The sequence below is a fragment of the Callithrix jacchus genome, chromosome 2 (genome assembly GCF_049354715.1).
Source record: "Callithrix jacchus isolate 240 chromosome 2, calJac240_pri, whole genome shotgun sequence".
Taxonomy (NCBI): Eukaryota; Metazoa; Chordata; class Mammalia; order Primates; family Cebidae; genus Callithrix; species Callithrix jacchus.
In genome coordinates, this window is record NC_133503.1 from 144,706,222 (window position 1) to 144,732,183 (window position 25,962).

Here is a 25,962-nt window from a genome sequence, read left to right on the forward strand (position 1 = left end):
AGCCAGAAGTGAGAAGAGGGGTGGAGATGCTGGGTGTTGCAAAGTGATATGATTCTCTTCCAGGGAAAACAAGAAAATCAACTACAAAAACTATTAGAAATAATGATGCAGCCATTCATTTCCGCCTTGCTGTATTCCTTATAACCAAAGAATTCTTAAGATATCTAATAAGAAAGTTATAGTTTAATGTATATGAAGTGTTTTTTGTCCGTGAAACTTATGGAAGATATCCATTATATTCTTCTCCACCCTTGGTATAAAGACTAATAAGATAAAATTTCCTTTATAATTTTGTACTCCTAAAAGTCTCAAATAACTAGGAACTGATATATATAGTTCTTTTTAAAATTCAGGTAATGGTAATTGTATCATCTTCATTATATTTGCCCTTTTTTTCCCCCTCTGGGTTGCCAGGAAGATGATGATTAAATTTACACAGTCACAGATATTGACAGCAATTCCTGGTTAAATCATAGAGACTGTAGTAGACTGCTTTCTGTTCCAATAGTTCACTGCTCCTCCTATGGAATGTTTATACTTTATCTATTGACATCAGGCTTAACCTATCAATTGCTTTGGCCAGTGAAATACAGTGGCATATGCCACTAAGCACACTCTTTAAGAGTCAGTATATGATTCCTTCATCGTTTTCCTTCTGCCATGAGAGCAGCACATTTCAGAGAGGAGCTGTTTCTTCATCCCAGGCCTGGAATGAAGATGATGTTGAGCAGATCTACAGCTGCCCATCAGGATGTAGCCAGAGCAAGAAAACAAACATTAGCTGTTTTAAGCCACTGAGATTTTGGTGTATGACCTAATAATATAAGCTGACTAATAAAGAAAGCAATTGAATAAGAAACAATTCAGGATATCTGTTTATGTGTAGCAAAACTGAGGTATATTAGGAAGGACCAACAGGGCAAAAATATCTGAGGAGAGCACTAGGAGCCTCCAGAGTTCCTATTTCAATGCTTATCACTACTTCTTAGCCAGTCTTTCAAACCAGAAAGCTAGGAGTCATTTGGAATATATCCTTGATACATTTGAAATATAACTTTAGGTCTCCTACATCTACACTGTTATCAAGTCTTAATAAATCTACCTCCTTAATATCTCTCAAATCCATCCCCACAGATACTATAACTTACTTAGGCTCTTATTACTTCTCCCTGGACTAGTGTAATAATCTACTAATTTGTCTTTTGGCTTCAGTCTTCTAATCCATCCCTGACGCTTACATAGAGTTATATGTAAAATAATGTCACATCTTTGCTAGAAACATTTTGTATAGGTCTTTCTTTATCTGGACATACATAACTTGGCTCTAGGCTCTGTAGACATGTCAGATCATTGCAGGTTCAAGTACTAGTTTTGCTGCTTTCTAGCCGTCAGACATAATACAAGTCACTTAACCTCTTAAAGTATGGTTTTTGCATTTGTAAAACAAGCATCAGAACACAAACTATATCTATAGCTTTGCTGTGGAAGTTATATTAGGAAAATAAGTTGATTTAGCAAAGTGCCTGGCCCCAAGGTAGAATAATAATAAATATCTGTGAAATAACAGAATAATTTCCTAGCTAGAATACCTATGACCCCTTCACAGCCCTTATTTATTTATATAGCTTATGTATTGTTTCCAAATTGCTTATTAGAAACTAAGCAACTTGAAAAGAGACTGATGCTTACTAATTTCAGGATTTTGGGCCCTAGCACAGTATCTAGTTCAAAGGAAGAACTAAATATGAAAAATCGAAGTAGTACCCAAAGGGTGGTAGAACCCCTGAACAGTTGCAGAGGTGGCCAATCTTTTGGCTTCCCTGGGCCACGTTGAAAGAAGAATTGTCTTGGGCCGTGCATAAAATACACTAACACAAATGATAGCTGATGAGCTAAAAGAAAAAGAAATCGCAGAAAAAATCTCAAACTTTCTTTTAACAAAGTTTGCAAATTTGTGTTGGGCTACATTCAAAGCCATCCTGGGCTGCATGTGACCCGTGGGCCATGGGTTGGACAAGCTTGAGTTAGAGGAAAAGCGGAGTAAAACAAGAGCTAGAAATAGCAAAAATAAAATCACTAATTATAATTTTCCCTCAGGCTCTTGCATAACTTTATGTACTTTCAACTTTTTGTAAAACAAAGAAGAGCCTAACTTCTTCTGTGGCCCTTCTCTTCCTTATCTTCCCAAACTATACTTGCCAATTTAATTTACAGGGAATTCACAGTATACGGCCTAGGAAGGCAATAAAGCAGTGAATATTTCACAATTTTTCAACATGACTATATTTGTTCTGGGGTAGAGACAAATGCTGAATAACTTAAAGAATGTTTTTCTGCATATAATCTCAAATCTATGTTTCAAATGCACAATTCCATTCCCTATAAACTGATGCAGTGAGATCAATGGATTGTAACTCTCAAGGGTAATATAAATCAATACATTATAAAGAGATGCAAATACCTGCTTTCCATTTTGACAGGAGAAGCTTCCCTCACATGTATATTTCACTGCTTCCTGTCTGCCATACAAAATCTAATTGTTAAAACAGTAGGGTTGATATTTCTGAAATACAGCTGAAGTTCAAGAATTTTTTTTTTATTTTGAAGGTTATTCCTTGGATATGGATTAACTGATTCTCAATGAACTGAATGGGCACTTTAAAAGTGGTATTTTTATTTCAATTGGCCCAAGAAACAGTTTAGTCCAGAATATCCAAAAATTCTTGCTATTAATGTCAAAACAGAAGAAAAATGGAAGGTTGCCAGAAATGCCAAATATAGTATGGTTTCTATTACAATTAATACTATTCCAAAATTTTAACGATAACTGGTAAAGGCAATTAAAACAAACCACCTAGTCTACACTGGGAGATGATGCAACATTATTTAAAGAATTGAACGTAATGTTAAAGTGTTATTCCTTTTAAATAGTGGCTCCAAAAAATGACTTACTTTATTAGCATCAGAGTGATACATATGAAATTGCTGTTATTTGACTGTTTTTGATTTGCAAAAATGGTAATTTTGTGTCCAACTCTTTTAAAGCTGGTATTTTGATCTTTTCCTGAAATATATACTGCCTACTTAACATCCACGGTACACTGTATGCATGTCTAGCCGAGCACTTGTCATATTGAATTGTAATTAATTGCCGACAATTCTAACTCTTACACTATTGTGGACATTTACAGATAGAAACCATGTCTCCTTTATTTTCATGTTCCTGGAGCCTACCACTTCCTAGCACATAGCAGTTCTTACATAGTGGATGAAAACAAGAATAACATATATTTGAGAATAGAATGATTTGTGAGGAAAAATATATATAAAAATAAAAATGAAGTTCTAGTAACAATCAGCATGTTAACTTCATTAAACCTGGGACTGGTCCAAGCTTAATATCTGCTGTCAAACAGAAAGATTTCCTGAAAATACGTTTGGATCACCACTACTCCATACTAAAGCAAAAAAAAAATTGCAAATTTTCTTTATTCCGAGACCAATTACCCAGTGTATAGATCTTGGACTTCTATTTTTGTTCCTCTCCTTTACTGTCTGCTTCAGTCCAATACCTTGGGATAAAGAGAATGAAAGGAAGCAGAAATGCTCTAGCTGGTTAATTTTACTCTTTGCTTATAAATGTTCTGTGAGATGAAGAGGGGCACATCTTCATGTGCTAATATCATGCTAGAGATGACAATTTCAACAGTTTAAAATGGGTTGTTAGAATATCTGTGGGTTTCAATGTTTGTTACTAAACTTTTTTTGTACTATCATTTAAAAATTTGAACTATCTTTTAAATTTTTGAAATTTAAATACTGAACTATCTTTTTTAATTTCCTAAGGAAAACAATGTTTCTTTACCAATCATAACTCTGTACTTCCTAAATCTAATCATAAAGTAAGAGAAGCCAGATACTAAGTATAGTAAGAGCCAAAAATTATCTAAGTATGAGAAGAAGCTTATTAATATTTCTGAGAAATCTAGAAATCCTGGGGGGAAAAATATTCAAAGTTCCATAAGAAATCCTAATCAAATATTCCAAACTTAACAAAAGATTTAAAACACAAAAATTAGCAACAGCTCATTTAGATGTTTATTCAGGCCTCAGAAGGCATGAAAACATGACTATTATCTCATGCTCCATAATTTCAAGTTTAATCAATTCATAAGATCTTTAATTTCAACTTCAATATTCATATCTAAATCCTGATGCTATCATTATAGGAATATATCTCACATTCAGTCAACCTAACAGAACTCCTGAGCAAAACACAAATCCCAGTTAACTTTATTAAATAAGATCTTTTTTTTCCCATAAAAACAGAAAAGTGCTGTAGTCAACTAAACATGGCATATAAACAGAAAATGGCTGATAAAATTAGAACCTGTTCCAACACTAAGACTGATGCCATTTTAGTTAACCCTGAAATATTATCAGAAAATTTTTGATGATTATTATTTTAAGGTATATTTTAAGATTTCTTTGATTTATATTTCAATTTGATAAAATTAATTTAGAATCACAATAAAATTATAGATGACAGATATTGCACAATAAAAGACAGCATTACCATAACGCTGTAAACATCATAACAAACCACTGATTTTTTTTTACTATTTGTTCCACTTATTTGAGCTGATTTTAATGTTTAGTCATTTATTGTGAATCAATATACAGATGCTAAAAACAAGCAGGGAAGACAATTCAATCTGGTTTACATGATTAACTTGCAGTAGCTGAGCTCCACCTACAGGCAAAAACGGATTCTTTACAATAAACTTTAAAATAGAACTTTCTAAAACACAAGCTGCACACTACCCCAGTTTTCATCATCCATGGCTGGATATTATACCAACAGGGAGTGTTTTAAAAAATTTCTTAGGGCTGAATACCAAAACTTATGAACAGCTTGTTCAGGGATGGAGTGATTCAAATGTACAAACAAGGTTGAGAGATACTGATTTTATTCCTTATCAGCCACATTAAAAAAAAATTAGGAACACTCAAATATCATATTTTCTTTCTCTAAAACTATGTGATTCTTACTTTCTTGACCCTTTTACCTTTCTTAAGATTAAAACCAAGTGCAGTTGAGATAAACATCTTATCCCTGTTGAACTGCAAAAGTTCTGTGAGACCTGAAGTAACCCTACAAAACATCCTTCACTTGTACATTATCCTATACCTCAGAAATAATCAAGGAGGTATGTGTTTGGGAGTAGAAATCCTTTTTTTTTTTTTTTTTTTTTTTGAGACGGAGTTTCGCTCTTGTTACCCAGGCTGGAGTGCAATGGTGCATTCTCGGCTCACCGCAACCTCCTCCTCCTGGGTTCAGGCAATTCTCCTGCCTCAGCCTCCCAAGTAGCTGGGATTACAGGCATGTGCCACCATGCCCGGCTAAATTTTTTTTTTTGTATTTAGTAGAGATGGGGTTTCACTATGTTGGCCAGGATGGTCTCGATCTCTTGACCTCGTGATCCACCCTCCTCGGACTCCCAAAGTGCTGGGATTACAGGCGTGAGCCACCGTGCCCAGCTGGAGTAGAATTCTTAACACGGAATGCATATTAGAGTATCTACAGAGCTTTGACAAAAGTACTATTGCCCCAAATATTTGCTTGTTCAGGGATGGAGTGATTCGAATGTACAAACAAGGTTAAGAGATACTGATTTTATTCCTTATCAGCCGCATTTGAAAAAAAAACATTAGGAACACTCAAATATCATATTTTCTTTCTCTAAAATTACTTAATTCTCACTTTCTTGACCCTTTTATCTTTCTTAAGATTAAAACCAAGTGCAGTTGAGATAAATGTCTTATCCCTGTTGAACTGCACAAGTCCTGTGAAAGACCTGAAGTAACCCTACAAAATATCTTTTGCTTTTACATTATTCTATACTTCAGAAATAATCAAGGAGATCTGTATTTGGGAGTAGAATTCTTAACATTGAATGTATATTAGAATATCTACAGAACTTTGATAAAGTACTACTGTCCCAAATTAATGTATGCTCTTAGGTGTTAGAAAAGTAAATAGCATTAAAAAAATATACTTAAAGGAGTAAATTTAACCAAGAAGGTAAAAGATCTGTCTGCTGAAAACTCTGTAACATTGAAAGAAATTGAAGAAGGCACAAATAAATGGAAAGATATCCCACTCTGGATTCACGGATTAGAAGAATTAATATTAAAATGTCCATACTACACAGAGTGATCTACAGATTCAAGGCAATTTCTATCAAAATTACAATGTCATTGTTCACAGAAATAGGAAAAAAGAATCCTAAAATTGGTATGGAACCAGAAAAAGATCTCATATAGCCTAACTAATCTTAACCAAAAAGAACAGAGTGGGAGGCATTACACGTTCTGATTTTAAAATGCATTATAAAGCTATTTTAATCAAACAGCATGGTGTTTGCATAAAAACAGATATGACCAATGAAACAGGATAGGAAGCACAGAAATAAACTCAGGTATTTATAGTCAATTGATTTTCAACAAAGGTGTCATGAACACACAATACATAAAGAAAAGTCTCTTCAATAAATGTTGTTTGGAAAAATTGGATATTCACATTCAGAAGATTGAAATTGGACCTTTATTTCACAGTATATGTAAAACTCAACTCAAAATGGATAAAAGACTTAAGGATAAGGCCTGAAACTGTAAAACTATTAGAAAAAAAATGGGGGAATAGCTCCATGACATTGGTCTCAGCAGTGATTTCTTGATTAGGACTCCCAGAACACAGTCAAGAAAAGTAAAAATAGATAAGTAGGATTGTGTCAAACTAAAAAGCTTCTACACGGCAAAGGAAACGAATAGAGTGAAGAGACAACCTGTGGATGGCGAGAAAATATTTGCAAATTATGTATCTGATAAGGGGCTAATATACAAAATACATAAGGAAATCAAACTACTCAACAGCAATAAAACAAATAACCCAACTAAAAAATAGGCAAAGTATCTAAACACACATTTCTCAAAGTTTGCTTAGACTAGAAGAATAAGCTTTGTGGCCGGGCGCTGTTGCTCACGCCTGTAATTGCAACATTTTGGGAGGCCGAAGCCGGCGGACCACAAGGTCAGGAGATCCAGACCATTCTGGCTAACACGGTGAAACCCTGTGTCTACTAAAAATATACAAAATTAGCCAGGTGTGGTGGCACATGCCTGAAGTCCCAGCTGCTTGGGATAAGGCAGGAGAATTGCTTGAACCTGAGAGGCAAAGGTTGCAGTGAGCTGAGATGGTACCACTGCAGTCTAGCCTGGACAACAGAGCAAGACTCCGTCTCAAAAAAAAGAGAATAAGCTTAGTAACGCATGCTGACCATAGTTAATGTATTGTATATTTCAAAATTGCTGAAAGAATACATTGTTAATGTTTTCACTACACAAAAAAAGTAGTGAATAAAGACATTAATTGGCTTGATTGAATCTTTCTACAATACACAGAGCAAAATATCACATAGTAACGTATAAATATATACAATTACTCTTTGTCAATTAAAAATGAGATTATTTTAAAAGTTAGAAAAGTGGTTACTATCAGGAGATGAGGGAGAAGTAACCAGAATGGGGCAGAGGTGAATTTATAGGTAAAGGCAATTTTTTGTTTCTTGATCTGGGTGATGGGTATATGGATATATTTTGCTTGTAAAATTCAGGTAGCTGTACACTTAGGTGCATTATATATAGTTAATAAGGACACGTTCTGTTTGCATATTATACTTAAAAGTTTAAAAGTTAAAAAAGAATCTTCCCAGACTTTACCTCAGACCAAACAATTCTGAATCTGTGGGTGTGGAGCCTGGGAATTAGTATTTTTTAAAGTCTCTTCTGTAACCCTAATGTGCAGTTGGGAGGGGAAAACCACTCCTATAATGGAATTCAAATTGATTCCATATAGTAAGCATATAGTAACTGGTCATTAAAGTTTGTGAAATACAAATTGATCTTTTATTTATCCACTCATTTCACAAACTTTAATGACCAGTTACTATATGCTTACTATATATTAGCCTCTGAGGATATAAAGATAAATAAGACATAGTCTCTAAAGAGCTTAGATTTGGCAAAGGAGAGGCAAATCAATAAATCCCAATTGAAAATACAAGCAAACTACTTACAAGATCCATAGGAGAAAGTGATTTGTCAAAGAAGAATTTATTCATATTTGTTCATTTATTTAAAAAAATATTTGGGTACCTATGCTGTTTGAACATAGAGATACAAACATAAATGGACAGGATCACTACCTTCAAGAAAATTACAGTATAAAGATACACAAAGAAGAAAAAATATATATATAACCTAATATCATACTGTTAGAGAAGTGTGAAAAGGGTGCACATAGGTATTCGCTAGGGAGTCAGAGAACATAGCACACCAAGTTGCTGACTTGGAACTACAATGATACAAACTTGAACTCTTCCAAGAGTAATGGGGATAAAAATTAATATTCTTCAGGACTGCTTCTCAAACTAATGCACATACGAATCACCTGGGGATTTTGTTAAAATGCAGATTCTAATTAAAAATGTGTAGGATAGGGCCTGAGACCCAGTATTTTGAACAAGTTCTCAAGTGATGCTAATGCTACTGCTTCACAGATCACACTTTAAATAGTACGGTTCTTGAGAGAGATTAGTCTCAAGAGAGAAGAGATAAAAAAAATCTCCATAGCAGAAAGACCAAGAAAAAAAAAAACTGGTAAGTAGCCATTCGATTATCAACTAGATGGCCTAGTGAGAGGAGTGTCAGTGGAATGGTGGGCAAGAAACTAGATGTGTATTTAGAAATAAACAGGAGGGACACAGGGACAGGAAATAAAACGGAATGGTTTTGTTAGTTTTTACTCTCGAAGCAGGGAAGAGAAAGGAATATGGGTTGAAGAAATTTACTCTCATTTCACAAAAAACAAGCAGCCAGCTGATCTGCTGAGTGAGTTTGAAGTGTGATGTATACATGGTGGAGAGAGTAATAAGGAAGCACTGGAGACACAGAAGCAGTGGAATCTAGAAATCCATAATAATAGCAACTTGTATATGACTATGTGATTCTGCTGAGATGCATCCAGTAGTCAAGATATAGAAATAGAGAAGGTGGGCTGGAAAGAAAGTGGGATTGCTACATTTTAAAAAGGGTAGCGACAAGGAATTAGAAATCCCAGGAAGTTAGAATAGATGTCAGGGTGCCTATTCTCTAAGGAGAGAAGCTAGAAGCTAGGAAGCGTTTTGGATTTGCATTTCCCGAGTCCTTTTATCTTTTTTTTTTCAGACAGAGTCTTGCTCTTGTCACCCAGGCTGGAGTGCAATGGTGCGATTTCAGCTCACTGCAACCTCCCCGCCTCCTGGATTCAAGCGATTCTCCTGCCTCAGCTTCCCAAGTAGCTGGGATTAAAGGCACCCACCACCATGCCCAGCTAATTTTTGTATCTTTAGTAGAGACAGGGTTTCACCATGTTGGCCAGGCTGGTCTTGAACTCCTGACCTCAGGTTATCCACCCACCTTGGCCTCCCAAAGTGCTGGGATTACAGGCATGAGCCACTGCGCCTGGCCTGAGTCCTTCTTTCAAATGAACAACTAGAGGCATTGTTGAAAATATATTACTAGGAAAAGTAATTTAAGATGACCCTTAAGTACAATTTCTAAATGCTAAAAGCTTTGCTTTTAGTGGAAATTTCTGGAAATCATTTTCATTTGATTTCATAAAGAAAAAAATTGAGGGAGCTATGCGATGACAGTGTGAAAATCCTTTTAAAGTTTTTCTACATGTGGTTAAGAAACATGATAGAGAAAAAGAATGTTATTTAAATGTAGTTACATTCATCTTATCCCCAAATAGTATTTGAAGTAAACAATTATTTTTTAAAGCAATATTATTTAAAATGTATACCATAAAGTTGAAATAGAATCACAAAGGAGATAATTTTTCAATTAAGCTAAATTTCAGGAGAATAAAATGTTGAGTCATAAATCTAACAAACTTTCATCACCAGACAGTAATTGTTCATCATTTGCTGAAAGTTATTTTATGATACTACTGAACTTAGGATGGGCATATGATATTTGGTAAATCAGACTTGAAAAGATATTTAAGAATGTTTTTAGGCCCACACATTTTTTTCATCAGCCTGACAAATTTTACTTACTTAAATTATTTGAGGAGGTCTCTTTTCTTTCTATACAGTTAATCTACTGTTCTCATTGGTATTTAACAAATACATTATTCCACGTATAGTTAATACATTATTACCTTATATATATAAACTTGTAGAGCCTTCCTAAAAAAGGATGAGAGAGAAGTAAAATGGAATTGGATCATTGCTATATTTACTTTAAGCTTGGTCTGTTTCCTTTTAGGCCCACTAACGGGCCAATTTGTAAAACTATTATATTTATCAAATATTATGAAAATAGTATTTTAAAAATTAGCTGAAGAGAGGATTCAATCTGAATTAAAGTGAAAAATATAAAAAGATAAAAACTCTGATACCTCGCACAGTAACTGACTCACCTGCGGCTGACTGATTTCTCCACTTCTCCATCTCCAGCTGATTTAACATTCGTACTCGTGTCCTTTTTTAATTTTTTTGCAATTCTTTCTCTCATCAGGTTCTTTTCATCACCATCAATATATTCATCGTGCTCTGCACTTTCATCTTCTCCATCCTGTAAAAATGGAAAATGAGTATTTGCCAGGCACTGAATTTCCCCTTTCACTTCTAGAGATCTGTTGTGTCCACTGAATCTCCTTATTGCATTCTAAACTAGGTTTGATTTTTAATTTTGTTTTCTTTGAATTATAAGCCCTGAAGAATCTGCTACAGGTGGGAATAGCCCTTGGTTCTGCTCTAAGCCAACTATGTAAGTATGGGATACCCCAGGAAAGGCTGTTTGCTCAGTTCATGCCCATCTTCCCAGTGGTTGTCCTTGACATCAGTCCTTTTTCTCTAATGTGTCCTCTATTACATTGCCAATGGTGATCTTCCTGAAATGCAAAATTGATCACAGCATTCTTCTTTTTAACAAACATCCTTCAACTGTTCCTCACTTCCTTTTAAGAAAAATTCAAACTTCTCACCATTGCTTATGAAGCTCTGCAATGAAGCTCTGGCCTGTCACCACACCCTGTTCACACTGGCCAGCTTTCACCTCTTAGAACACAGCAAACTCCCCTGCTTCAGACCATTTTGTATAGGCGGTTCCCTTTACCTTCAACATTCTTTTTCCCTGCTCTTCACAAGACAGATTCCTTTAAACTTTAAATCTCAGCTTGTATTTTCTAAATTAGGTATAATCTCTTCTTATTTCCATGCCTTAGCATACATTGTTCTCTGTCCTAGAGGGACCCCACTCTTCACCACTTTCTCTTCTGACTTAGCTAACTCTTAACTCTCATGTAAGACATAAACAGCATATCTCTTCCAGGAAGGTTTTCTTGACAAGGTCAGATATTCATCCCCTATCTACTACTGACAGCCAGAGAGAGCCTTCTCTTTTGACTGTGATAATATATAAATCTGTGGTCATGCATGGAAAGTTATATATAGCTCCTAGTGAATTATATAATGCATAGATCAATGGGTTTTATATAAAAAGTGGCATATGCATAATTTGAAAACTTGATCTCCTATGTATCAAAGGAATGTCTTCCTTCTGTTTTATTAGCTTTATTAGCCACCACAAGTAATAAAGGTCACTACAGTCTTGAATGAGAATCTTTTGAAATGTGTATATAAAAAGGGGATACTACTATAAATGACTGATCCAAGCATTTCCCATATATCATGTAGAATGCCTACACACCAACATTTAAACTTTTAACACAATAATATTATAACATCTGAAGTTTGAGTATTAATGTAATGCTATGTGAGGGGGGAGAAAAAAATGGACTAGAAATTCATATATAAGAATCTAATGTTTTAGGGATACACACACACACACACACACACACACACACAGCTAAAGAAATATTCTAATACCTAAATAGATCATTTCTATTTTTCCAAAATTTGACATATGTAACTATAAAAGTAATATAGATTACTTTTTAAGAAAAATTAATTTTGTATAAAAATGTATTTTCTATAAATTGTTCAAACTATATTTCTGGTAAAATAAATACTTACATCATCTGAATCTCCTGAGGCATCACCTTTTTCACTATAAAAAAAATAAGCAAAACAAATTTTAGTTTCAAGGTAAAACTAATAAAATTATTTTGTAACCCAAAAATCTAGAATAGTTTGCTGGGAATAATATTCCAAAAACTTATTTCAACATAGGAATTTAAGAAGGGCATTATAGAGCAGATGGAAACATTCTTTAGAATCATTTTTTATAAGTGGAATAAGTATGATTCATTAGCAAATATATGAGTTCACTAGAATTTGCAAGAAAAAAGCGAACAACAACTAACAGTGCTATTTTTATGAATACTAGTCGGCAGAAAACAATTTATTCTATTGGCTTGAAGTATTCTGGCTGAAAAAAACCCAAGTCCCTCAAATAAAAGGATGTTAAGATTGTCTTAAAATATGAGTTTTGAAAATGAGCTAAACTCAGTACAACAGCATTGTAATCCACCTTGAGATACTGGCCCAGTTTACCTTATGCAATTAAATCTAACACCAAGACATCTTCCCTTCTCGAAGAGAAGCAACAAAGGTAGCAAGAAAACTTTCTATTAACTCCTCAAGTATGTGAGAATTTATAGTTAGTGGACTGGCCCCAAACTCATAACTTCTTCACAAAAACCTTCAACTCTAATTTTTTCATTTGTGATACAATTAAGACAAAAATGCTTCAGAGAAAAAGTTAGCAAAACAACCTTGAATTAAACATTCAACTGTTAAAGTAAACAGTTTCTAATCCTAACTTGTAATGGTTAAACAATTTTAAACGTAACTCATTCAACAGAGGTAGAAAGCAAGAGTGAAAGTGACTAGAGTGTTTGTTTCTCTCTAACATGCTTGAAGTTCTCTACCTCTGTTATCAAAATGCTTTATTTTTTTGGCTGGCTTTAAAATTTTTGACTTATGAGGACCGATTGTTTACTCATAAAAGAAGAAAGAAAATTATCTGAGCCAGAAAATTAAGAACTTAGGATCATACCAACAACTGACTAACCTTTCTACCACAGGAACAGAACTGAGATGTGGATCATCCTTAAGCAAGTCATGACTACTTTTGCTTTTGCCCTTCATGCTCTGGAAAAGAATGTACAATATAATCATGAGTGAGGAAATAAACAGTATTCCTAAATGACAAGTTAACAAATTTACATAAAATCTAGCAATGACATAATAAGAAAAATATGTATAAGAGCCTCTTGAGCATGAGAATATTTATCAATGAACAAATATTTATTAAATGCTTTAATTTCAAAGTTCGCGTTTTCAGCAAATGTACATTTGAGAAGGGAAACAAGACATAAAAAGGTATAAGAAGCAGCATTATAAAACAATTACTGCTGCTATTAAGTATTAAGTATATCCTTTGTGTTAGTTACTGTGCTCCAAATAGTCCTGCTACTCCTCTCTTCCTCTCTCCCCAAATTAAAGTATATGAGGTGGGAATTATTAGCCCCATTTTACAGATAGTTAAAGAGATTAAGTAATTTTCTAGAGGGCACAAAACTAGTCAGTGGTAGAGGATCTAGGGTTTATACCCAGGTCTGTGTGACAATAGTACCTATATATCGAAAATCTAAATGTATCAATTTTTCTTTTCCTCTAGGCCCCTATGAACCCAGAACACTGGCCTGGTTTCAGAGCTGTAATCCCCTGTTCTACAGATTTCCCTACTGTGGGATGAGACACCTCAAACTTACCTTTTATCTTGAGGTGGGAAGCTGCTTACCACCCCAACTCCCAACTAATCATGTAAAAGGAAATAGTAAGAGATTAGAGTTGACAGAAAGAATAATTTCTGCTTTGAAACATTTTGAAGACAATTTTATTCAGAAAAATTTATTATAAAATATGCCTGGTGCCAGTAATCCCAGCTACTTGGGAGGCTGAGGCAGGAGAATCACTTGAACCTGAGAGGTAGAGGTTGCAGTGAGCTGAGACCATGCTACTGAACTCCAGCCTGGGCAACAGAGCAAGACTCCATCACAAAGAAAAGAAGAAACAAAATATGTTAACTAAAATGTTTAAATGTTAGATACAGAGAGATGAAAACACCTCTTTCCCATAAGCTCCATTCACCACTTTTAATCTGAAAAACAGGCTCTTAAAAAGATTTAAAAAATTTTTGTATTAATATGGAGCTCTCCATAGATTTAATCAATTAAAACATGCTTATAGTGCAATTTCATAATATAAACTTTCTCCAACAGTTCATCTAAATATTATTCGTAGTTTTAGAAAGTAATAGAATCTGAATTATGCAATTAATCTATATTTCTAATTTCATAAACTTACTTAAACTAAGGAGTGATGAAAAAGCAAAATGTCATCTAATTACTTGTAACGTTTGTCCAACTATGAAAAATGGGGGAAAATATTCACAAAACAGAGGGTGGTGTAGTAGAAAGAACACAGGACAAGAAAAAAGATGAAGGCTGGACCAAATGAGTTTCAAAATCTAATATTCCACAATTCTATGGGGTTTAGTCCAAAACATGTACCATTTGTTGAAACACGGTGATCTCATGAGACCTCAGATACATTGCCCACAAAATTGGAATAATAATAATAGCAGCCTTGCTCATTTCACATAAGAGAATTGATTATCTGCTAAAGTGTACAGTGAACATCAAATAACTTAAGAATAAAAGCCTGAACATCTTTTGTTCATGCTTTTCTTCCTTAAAATTCCTTCCTCCTGCATCTCTGGCCATCAGATTATCTTCATCTACCCTCAGAAATAGTCTAATATGTAATAGACAATTAACAATTTACTTTACAATTAACAATATAAACTAACATTCACAAAGAAGTGAAATAGTATTGTTCATTAATGGACCAAGAGCTTACTTAGAGATCTGAATTCTAATCTTGCTTTTGCTATTTATTAGTGTAAGTCATTTTCTGATCTGCGGACTAAAAGGCCAGGAACCTCTGTTCATTGTTAATGTATTTTAAAAATAAGTTCTGATAGTGTATTCTTGAAAATCACTAAGAGATTTTATGTTTCTCTCCATAAGAAATGATGTCTGTGAGGTAATTTATACATTAATTAGCTCCATTTAGCTAATTTTAAAATTGATTAATTTTTTAAAGAAGGTTCTTGTCTTCCAAAACTTACTTTAAACAGTTGAAAGGAAAAAAGGAAAAAACTTGTTTTACACTAACTTAAAATAAGACCTGACAATAGAAGGAAACTGTGTTTAATTTTAACAATCACTACCAATTAAAATATTAATTAACATTTAAAATGGAATTAGTATAAAAATACATGAAAAAGGCAAATTTTTAGACTCTGGATCCTGCAAGGAGAGAAAGCAAATTGGAGATTAACTGAAGAAATTAGGAGACAATCCTAAAGAGGATGAAAATGAATTCAGACATTTCCCTTTAATGCCTATTCTTTCTGAATGACCTACTTTAAGGTTCTTACTTATACCATCAGGTAACAACGAATTTAAAGGAAGAACAAACACCAAATATCTTTATAAATGTTTTAAAATTGCTTAAAATAAGTTGGCTAATTAAGAGGTTTAGCTGATGAATGAAATACTAGATATACTTAGTAAATTCAGTGTTAGGAGCTTCATAGAAAATTCAAAACTATCTGCAAACAAATGTAAAAATGAAAATCAGAGGGACACAGAAAAAAATAAGTTATCTGGCACTTTATATCCAAGAACAAAGAGGCAGCAAAACAGTAGGAACTAAATAGAGTACAGGTAGAAGGGGGCAGAGGGAGAGAGAAGAAGGAGTGTGGAGAGTGAAAGGGAAGACAGGGAAAGAAAGAGAAGAAAGAAAGGAAGGAAGGGAGAAAGAGAGGAAGGGAGTGAGGGAGGGAGGGAGGAAGAAAGAAGGGAGAAAGAGAGGAAGGGAGTGAGGAAGGAAGGGAGGGAGGGAGGGAGAAAGAGAGGAAGGGAGTAAGGAAGGAAGGGAGGGAGGGAGGAAGAAAGAAGGGAGAAAGAGAGGAAGGGAAGGAGGAAGAAAGAAGAAAGGGAGGAAGGCAGGGAGGGAAGGAGGGAGGGAGGAAAGAAGGTAGGGTAAGGAAGGAGAGAGGGAAGGAGGAAGGTACACAGGAACAACATTGGCCAAGAAGCTGGAAGGTCTGGGGCTCAATCTCGAACTCTGTATGGACAGTTAATTTTATGAGTCAACTTGGCTAGGCAATGGTGCCCAACTGTTTAGTCAAACACCAGTCTAGAGTTGCTATGAAAATATATTTTAGATGGGATTAGTATTTAAATTAGTAGGCTTTGAGAAGGCAGATTACCCTCCAAAACATGAGTGGACCCCATCTAATCAGCTGATGGCATTAAGAGCAAAAACTGAAGTTTCCCAAGGAAGAAAAATTCTGCCCCAAGACTGTAACAAAGAAACCCTGCCTGTTTCCAGCCTGCATATTCTGAACTTATCAACTATTTCCTGAGTCTCCAGCTTGCTGGCCTACTCTACATATTTTGGAATTGCCACCTCCCACAATTCCATGAGCCAATTCCTATAAATAAAGAGATAGAGTGATAGATCAATAGACAAACGGATCTATTTTATTCTCATTCTCTCTCACACACACATTCTATTGGATGCTTCTGTTTCTCTGGAGAACTCTGACTAATACACTCTGAGACCTTCAGCATAGAACCAGAAAAACTTATTAGTTTAAAAAGGGAATTTAGAGGCCACAATCTGTTCTCCCATGCAATGCAGGAATCTCCTTGACATCACTGCTGACTAGTCAACCATGTCTCAACACCTCAAATGAGCTTATTAACACACACACACACACACACACACACACACACACACACGTGCACACACACACACATGCATGCGCGCACACACACACATTTCTTTTTAAATGGCTGCTATTATTAGGAAATTGTCTGAATGGAGAGAAAAAAAAATCTGTGTGTATTTTCCAACCATTCAACCAAGCCTACTTCTACCTTCTAGAACTACAAATAAGGCCTATTATTAGGCATACTATAAAAAGTTCGTTTAGACATACATTAGACAGAATAATGGGTCCCTACAATGTCCATGTCCTAATCCCTCAGAACCTATGAATGTATTACCTTACATGGCAAAAGAGACTTCATATATAAATGAAAAATTCTGAGGTAGGGACATCATCCTGGATTATCAAGATGGGTCCAGATGTAATTACAAGACTCCTTATAAGTGAAAGAGGGAGGCAATAGAGTTAATTTTAGAGTGATGCAGCATGGAAAAGACTTTACCAGTTATTGCTGGCTTTGACGATAGAAGGGGCATGCCAAGAATATAGGCCGTTTCTAGAAGTGGAAAAAGGCAAGAGACTAGATTCTCCGCAGAGCCTCCAGAAAGAAGGCCCTGTAAACTGATATTTAGCCCAGTGAAAACTACTGCAGACTTCTGATCTCTAGAAATATAAGATACTAAATTTGTTTTGCTTAAAGTCACTAAATTTATGGCAATTTGTTAAAACAGCAATATGAAATTAATAAAATATGTTAGTACCTTTGTAAAATTAGCTAAGTCTAAGCAACTAGAAAGACAAGCAAATTAAAGTTGAATACAATTTGATGAGGCAGAAACATTTTACTAATTACACTTTTTAACATTTCTGACTTCCTCTTTGCAAACAGCCTAGCAGCATTCTCCATGCCATGCCCATCTCCCAGGTTTTTTTGGGAAAGTTTAATTTCATAAAATAAACTAGAATAGGACAAAACATTCTTAACTTTATTCTCAAAAGTGGTGAAACTGTCTATCAAGATAACTTTTTCTGGGTGAGGAAAAAGCCCTTCTCTAACTCTGGATTTAAAGTAAAAATGTTAATATGTCTTACAGGGAAAGAAATACTTTGTGTGTCACTGTGAGTGTCACACAATTGATTACTGTACAAAAATCTAGCTATTGAGATACTTTAAAAATGGGCCTGTTTAACTTACCACATAAAAACTAGTTGTCTTAATTGTAAGCTTTAACTTGAAAAATATTTCCTGACATTTGTATTTAAGTTATATGTAAAGATTCATGAATAAATTTTAAACCAATACAGATGTTTGAATAAAAGTATTGTTTAAGAAAGCAACATGAGGGAGCAATATTCCAGATAAAAATATTTCAAATATTTGAAGTCTAGGATCATATTTTCACTTAGTTTTATTTCTCCAAAGTGTTAATATATCCAGTTCCTCACTGCATTCCCTATGTGAAGCGGTTTTTGGCATCATCCTCGTTCTCCTCACCAACTTCCCTTCCTCTGGATGCATCTAGTTTGTCAAGATCTTTCTTAACTAAGTTCAGAACTGGACAAAATGCTGCAAGTATAATCTAAACAATGCAGAGAGTGTTAATTGCCTTATTCCAGAGATCTTACGCTTAGTAATTCAGCTAGGACTTAAAGGCCATTATGTCATACCTGAAGCTGATTGTATTGAACTCAAGTATGGAATTTACATGTACTCCTATTACATTTCAACTTACTAGTTCAAATAGGCACTGGTTAACAACAAAGCACCCTTTGGGCAGAAGTATTCAATTAGCTATAAATCTATCTGACTGTCCTATCTCCCAGATCACATTTCTTCATGTTGTCCACAAGAATATCATGAGAGAGTCTGACAATGTGCTTTTCTGAACTCAAGATATGATTATTATGGCATCCCCTTATCATGCAATCCTATCAAAGAGGAAATGAAGTCAGTCTGGCAAGTCACTTAACCAGAGGCTCAGTTTCCTCATCTATAGAGAAAGGAAGTTGGACAAAATCCCTTTGAGCTATAAAATTCTATGATTCTAAGAGATTTTATCAGGTAGTAGAAAGATACTGAAATAAATAATGAAGGAAAGATAACCCATGTGGGAGAGGCACCTTGTCATGAATAAGTGAATGGGGTGAAGGGGTGTCTGTAATCCCACACTGACAATCTATAAACCAGAGAGGACTCTATCTTATTTCTCCTTTCATATAAAGTAAAGCCTCAATTCAGACTTTACCCATTATTAACTCGTGATTGGGCAGAAAGGTTCTGGAATAAAGATTAATACTGTGCAGTCACTGAAAAAAGAAACTTGATAAGCAAATGAAGAATGAAACAATTATTTTTAAGCCCTTTAGAAATACTTAATTTTATGCAACCACCGAAACTGCAAATTATTCTTAGTCATTAAAACAGACACTTATTTGGCTTTGGCTCCAGACGTTTCGTATATTTAAAAATAGTAAAGCTAAATTTTAAAGGAATATATTCTATTAGCCACAGTTTTCCAACATTCTTTCTCTTCTTACCAAGGTATCTGAACAGTGCTGGTAGTGTAAAAAACTGTATATAAGCAAAATTAAACAAAAATGCATTTCTACTTGGATTCTCTCCAGAATTTATATGATGTACTCAAAAACAATTTCCCTTTCTCTAAGCCAGCAAATTTCAACAGTATTGTTCTTGTTACTCTATTTTCTCCAGCTAAACTTACCTCCTTGTCCATTACATAAAGCAAACAAAAAAGTTAAATTCTGTAGGCTAGAGATTCTTCAGTGTGCCAAGATCCAACTGCATGTGAAAAATGGGGTTCTTGGTAGGTAATAATGAGTCTGGCTGCACAAGCCACTATCAAGGACTCTATGGGAGTGCTCAGGAAGGGCAGTAGCCAATTGTGTCAAGATTATGGCTTCTCACCCAAAAAAGCTGATAATGAAGTTATCAACGGCCCTCTAGATTGGGCATAAGGGCATGAGATTCTACATAACAGTTATGATCACATTAGAGAATTTTACATTTTGTAGTTCTCTATATAATATATATAGTGCATATATATAATTGGTATTTTAATATCAGAGAACTATTTTAAGTTCTATTTTAAGGCATTTGACTTTCAAAGACATTTTTCAATACTGTAAACTAAATCAAAATTAAAACTATCTATATCCTTACAACAGTAAGTGGGACATATCATTTTCATGTTATAGAAAGGAAAATTGAGGCTCTGAGGGATTAAGTTCTCAAAGCTCACAGAGTATCAAGGGAAATTAAAGTTTTAATAGGAATGTGTATGATCCCAAATCCATGTTATTTCTACTCTAATACACTGCCACTCAAAAGTGGCACAGACTCTATCTGTAATGAGCTCACAGCTCAGGACTCTATGCAATTAATACGTTATAAAGTAAAGGGTATAATGTTGGACTAATGTACAATGCAAACATAGTCATATGCTTCTTCTGTAATAAAGCAAAAAAGATGTGTTTAAAAGGAAAATGTAAAGTGTCATAAGAAAGGCAAAGGTTGGGTAAGAAAAAGAAAAAAAAATATTAAAAGCTGGAAAAGACATTTAGAAAAGATGGCAATTCATATGCTGAAAACAAATATGACTTTGCTAGCCAGAGATGGAATGGGACATTTCAGGTGGGAAAAAGAACATGAACGAAGGCACAAAAAAACAGAAATGATGAGGCATACATATAGAGCAGCAAGTCATTCAGATTTGCTAAAGCAGTCTTTCCAACATTTCCCTAGTATGAATTCCTCTGAAAGATACTGAATTCCTCTGGAAGATATCTATCCTTTGGAAGATACTGACACCAGGGAATACAAAGTCACGAAACAAGAAGTTTGAGAAGAAAAAGATAGTGAGTTAAGCGTTGGCCAGGGCTTGAGAAACTAGTGTGCAATAAGCAGCTGGAGAAAAGAGGAGTAAACCAGGCTAGAGATATAGACGTGAGAGTCACATACAAGCATTTGATGATAACTTTATTCCAAAGCACCTCCTTATGAAAGAGCCAGATGAGGAAATTATGATGACACAATACTAGGACACTAATACTCATGTGATAATGGGCTGTATTTGGGTTGTAATTTTCTGGGCAGAGAGAAAGATTTTACTCAGTCCTTCTAAAAGTATTTAAAGTGTTTCTCAGGTTTAGGAAAGAAAATAAAGAGCAAGACGGCACTATCTGTGATGGCATCCTTGTACATTTCATTCTGAAACACAAATTGCTTTTGGAGTGTAAGTCCACAATATTCAATATAATTTAAACATATCATTTTTCTACTTTGTATAGTAGAAAGCAGACAAAAGATACACTTTGAACATTTAACATATCTGCTGTTACAAAGAGAAAAAATTCAAACTAATTTCCTAATAAAGTTAATCTCAAAGTAATTGTGAACAAAACTTACTTTAGACTAGAAATTTAATTTTAACAATAAAACTGACAGAAAAACTCCTTTCTCCTACCCTTGCTCTCCAAGGCTGCTCAATCTGCTATCCAGGAACCTATGGGATTTAGGGAAGGGCCAACTGCCTTCCCCAGCTGCCTTCTACCCCAGAATGCTATGCTACCAGCAAAATTTTTTTCACTAGTAAAAAATTTCACTAGCAGTGTAGCATTCTGGGGTAGAAGGCAGCTTTGAGATGCCTTGGGCATGAGGGAGACAGCTTCTATAGCATTCACAATCATATGAGAGACTTAGCTAGCTTAAAAAAAACCCTCAGTTCATAATTCTGATTTCATCATCTCTTATTTGCATGATCGTGGATGAGTGATTTAACCCCCTCTAAGTTTCACTTTCTTTATTCTACAAAATAAGAAAAATAATGTCTATATTGCATGGTTGTTAAAAGGATTACATAAAATAAATAGTACAATTAGCAGATAAGAAAATAAATTATTATAATGCAGTATCATAAATGCTTTGATGGCCAGAGACAGATTATCATGGAAAGAAGTACCTAGCTTAGCCTGGGTGGGAGTTCAGCGGCAGGGGGACGTAGAAGTAGAAGGTGATAGTAGAGCTAAATCTTAAAGAAAAAACAAAAAGTGGGCAAATAAATGAGAGAGCACAGTGCAGGCAAAAGGAAAAACAGGGGTGGGGGAACTGTGAGGAAGGTATGAGTATGCAAGAAAACTTGACATCTTTAGAAAACATCAATGAAAAGGAACCCTGGCAGTTTCCAGATCGAACATTTGTGATTTTGTTCATTCACAAACACATCCACAGAATTATGACACATAGTAAATCATTCTGATGAGGCATAAATTTGAATCATGAACAATGCAAGACTAGAGCACTGACATCTAAACAAGATGACTCTTCAGATACTGAGGTGACAGAGTGGTGACATTAAACACCTGGGAAATGGGCTGGGCATGGTGGCACATGCCTATAATCCCAGCACTTTGGGAGGCCGATGCAGGTGGATCATGAGGTCAGGAGTTCAAGACCAGCCTGACCAACATGGTGAAACCCTGTCTCTACTAAAAATACAAGAATTAGCTGGGCATGGTCATGCATGCCTGTAATCCCAGCTACTCAGGAGGCTGAGGCAGGAGAATTGCTTGAATCTGGAAGGTGGAGGTTGCACTGAGCTGAGATTGTGCCACTGTACTCCAGGCTAGGCGACAGAGTGAGACTCTGTCTCAAAAAAAGAAACAATTGGGAAATGAATTTTTTGTAAAAAAAAAAGAATTTAGTTTTGACATCTAAAGTAGAGGCGTTTCCCAAAGCAACTCTGAACAAGGGATAAGAGCCCAGAAGAAATATTCAGCCTCATCTCCTGGAGTTTAAAATGTTGGTGTACAGGTAAGTGGAAACTGAACACATGGCATCAAATAGATCACTCAAGAATACAGTAAAAAGCAAGAAAAAATTATGAGCAAAATATTCCATGTACATGCTCATTTTAATTATATTTTAATGCCAGGGGTATTAAGTAGAGTGCTTACTAAACGTCCAACATTAGCCTATAAAAACCATGCTCACTAATAAGGGAACATATAGATAAAGAAGTAAAAACAAGAATAATAATAATGTGCTTTTAATTCAATGTTAGAGTTGGTTAGAAATAGATAATTACATTAAACAATTAAGACTAATAGGTGGAGAGGACTCAATATGGCGCTGTGAGAACAACCCAGGATTGGAGCTCGCGTTGAATCCGCAAATGGTGAGTCAGAGCTGCATTTACAGACTGATCTTTGTTGCCCACAGAATGGGGAAACTCCCAAGTATAAAAAGACATGGGATGCCAGGCAGCCGGGGCGGCGGCGGCCGGCCCTACCCAGCAATCCCCACAGGGCGTGCTTGTCCGGGTGCCCTGTTGAACCGGCAACCTGAGACTTGAGAGGGCTGGACTTGAGACTGAACGAGACTTGGACAGTAGCCCAGCCCAGGGGATTGCAGGGACAGATCGTTTGGGATACCCAGTGGGACGAACAAAACCGCGATTTCAAACTATCCCGAGCAGACGGTCCGAGACGCTCTGTGGGGGAGGGGCGTCCACCACTACCGAGGCAACCCGCCCCAACTGAGATACACGCCCAATGCTGACGCAGCCAGCCGTTGCCGAGGCAACACGCCCCAATTGAGATACACGCCCACTGCTGACGCAGCCAGCCGTTGCCGAGGCAACCCGTCCCTACTGAGATACACGCCCACTGCTGACGCAGCCAGCCGTTGCCGAGGCAACCCGTCCCTACTGAGATACACGCCCACTGCTGACGCAGCCTGCCGTTGCTGAGGCAACACGCTACAACGAAGAGACTCCGCCGCAGGGCGTGGCGGAGACCACAGCAGAGCCTGCAGGAACAGGGCGAATCACACAACAGCAGGGCGGAGCCTCGGCAGCCAAACAGTGGCTAGTCTGCCTTCTAGCTGGGCAGGACACCTCATCGAACATCCAAAAATAAAGCCCAAACCCCTCAACACAGAGCATTTGAGAAAAAAAAAAAAAAAAAAAGGGGTTTTTTAATGAGCTCTGATGCAGCAGAATCAAACATAGCAGCCTAACAGCCCTGAATGAACAACAGAGCGCACAGCTCAGCAATTAAGCCCGTATAAAGTACAAACTGTCTCCTCAAGCAGCTCCCTGACCCCTCTATATCCAAAAGACTGACATTAGGCAGGCATCATCCTGGGACAAAGATAGCAGAAAAAGAAACTGGTAGCATCCCTCGCTGTGCCACAGCTGCTAGAGGTGCACCCCAGACAAGCAGGGTCTGGAGCGGACCTCAGCAGTCGTACAGCAAAGGGGCTAGACTGGTAGAAGGAAAACCAAGCAACAGAAATACTTCATCATCAACATTCCGGGTGTCCACTCAGAGACCCAATCGAAAAGTCAGCAACTATGCAAACGACCAGCGGACAAATCCACAAAGATGGGAAGAAACCAGCACAAAAAGGAGGAAAACACCCGAAACCAGAACACCTCGCTTCCTAGAAAGGACCAAAACTCCTCACCAGCAAGGGAACAAAGCTGGACGGAGAATGACTGTGACGAAATGACGGAATTAGACTTCAGAAGATGGATAATGAGAAACTTTTGTGAGTTAAAAGATCATGTATTAAATCAATGCAAAGAAACTAAGAACCTTGAAAAAAGATTTGAAAAAAGATTAGAGGAAATGATAACAAGAATGGATAACTTAGAGAGGAATATGAATGAATTAAAGGAGCTGAAAAACACAATACGAGAACTTCGCGAAGCAAACACAAGTTTCAGTAGCCGAATTGACCAAGCAGAAGAAAGAATATCTGAAGTCGAAGACCAACTCAATGAAATAAAACGAGAAACCAAGATCAGAGAAAAAAGCGCAAAAAGGAATGAACAAAGTCTCCAAGAAATGTGGGACTATGTGAAAAGATCTAACCTACGTTTGAAAGGTATACCAGAAGGGGACGAAGAGAATGAATCCAAGCTGGAAAATACTCTTCAGGACATCATCCAGGAAAATTTCCCCCACCTAGCAAGAAAGGCCAACACTCAATTGCAGGAAATACAGAGAACACCACAAAGATATTCCGCAAGAAGAGCAACCCCAAGGCACATAATTGTCAGATTCAACAGGGTTGAAATAAAGGAGAGAATACTAAGGGCAGCCAGAGAGAAAGGTCGGGTCACCCACAAAGCGAAGCCCATCAGACTCACAGCAGATCTCTCGGCAGAAACACTCCAAGCCAGAAGAGAGTGGGGGCCAATATTCAACATCCTTAAAGAAAAGAACTTTCAACCCAGAATTTCATATCCAGCCAAACTGAGCTTCAGAAGTGAAGGAAAAATAAAATCCTTTGCGAACAAGCAAGTATTCAGAGATTTTGTCACCACCAGGCCTGCTTTACAAGAGCTCCTAAAAGAGGCACTACACATAGAAAGGATCAACCAGTACCAGCCATTCCAAAATCACACTGAATGCTAAAGAGCTTCAACATAATGAAGAATCTACAACAACTAACAGGCAAAACAGCCACTTAGCATCAAAATGGCTGTATCAAATTCACACATAACAATATTAACCCTAAATGTAAATGGACTAAATGCACCAATCAAAAGACACAGACTGGCAAATTGGATAAAAATCCAAAACCCATCAGTGTGCTGTATCCAGGAAACCCATCTCACATGCAAGGATACACAAAGGCTCAAAATAAAGGGATGGAGGAAGATTTACCAAGCTAATGGAAAGCAAAAAAAAGCAGGAGTTGCAATTCTCATCTCTGATAAAATAGACTTTAAAGCAACAAAGATCAAAAGAGACAAAGAAGGCCATTACATAATGGTAAAAGGATCAATACAACAAGAAGAGCTAATGATCCTAAACATATATGGACCCAATGCAGGAGCACCCAGATACATAAGGCAAGTTCTTAATGACTTACAAAAGGACTTAGACTCCCACACAATAGTGGGAGACTTTAACACTCCACTGTCAATACTAGACAGATCAACCAGACAGAAAATCAACAAGGATATCCAGGGCTTGAACTCAGACCTGGAGCAAGCAAACCTGATAGACATTTACAGAACTCTCCACCCCAAATCCACAGAATACACA

At 36.2% G+C, this 25,962-nt stretch overlaps 1 protein-coding gene across 2 annotated transcripts in view; it reads right to left on the reverse strand.

Annotated features, from left to right (window-relative positions):
• CWC27 (CWC27 spliceosome associated cyclophilin) overlaps window positions 1-25,962 on the reverse strand; it is a 290,308-nt gene that overhangs the window by 231,281 nt on the left and 33,065 nt on the right. For both annotated transcript variants that reach the window (XM_002744915.7, XM_008992001.5), the window contains exons 8-10: window positions 13,147-13,226; window positions 12,147-12,180; window positions 10,529-10,683 (exon numbers count right to left, since the gene is read on the reverse strand). In XM_002744915.7, the coding sequence (XP_002744961.1) occupies window positions 10,529-10,683; window positions 12,147-12,180; window positions 13,147-13,226 (269 nt within the window). The remainder of the gene's footprint in view (window positions 1-10,528; window positions 10,684-12,146; window positions 12,181-13,146; window positions 13,227-25,962) is intronic.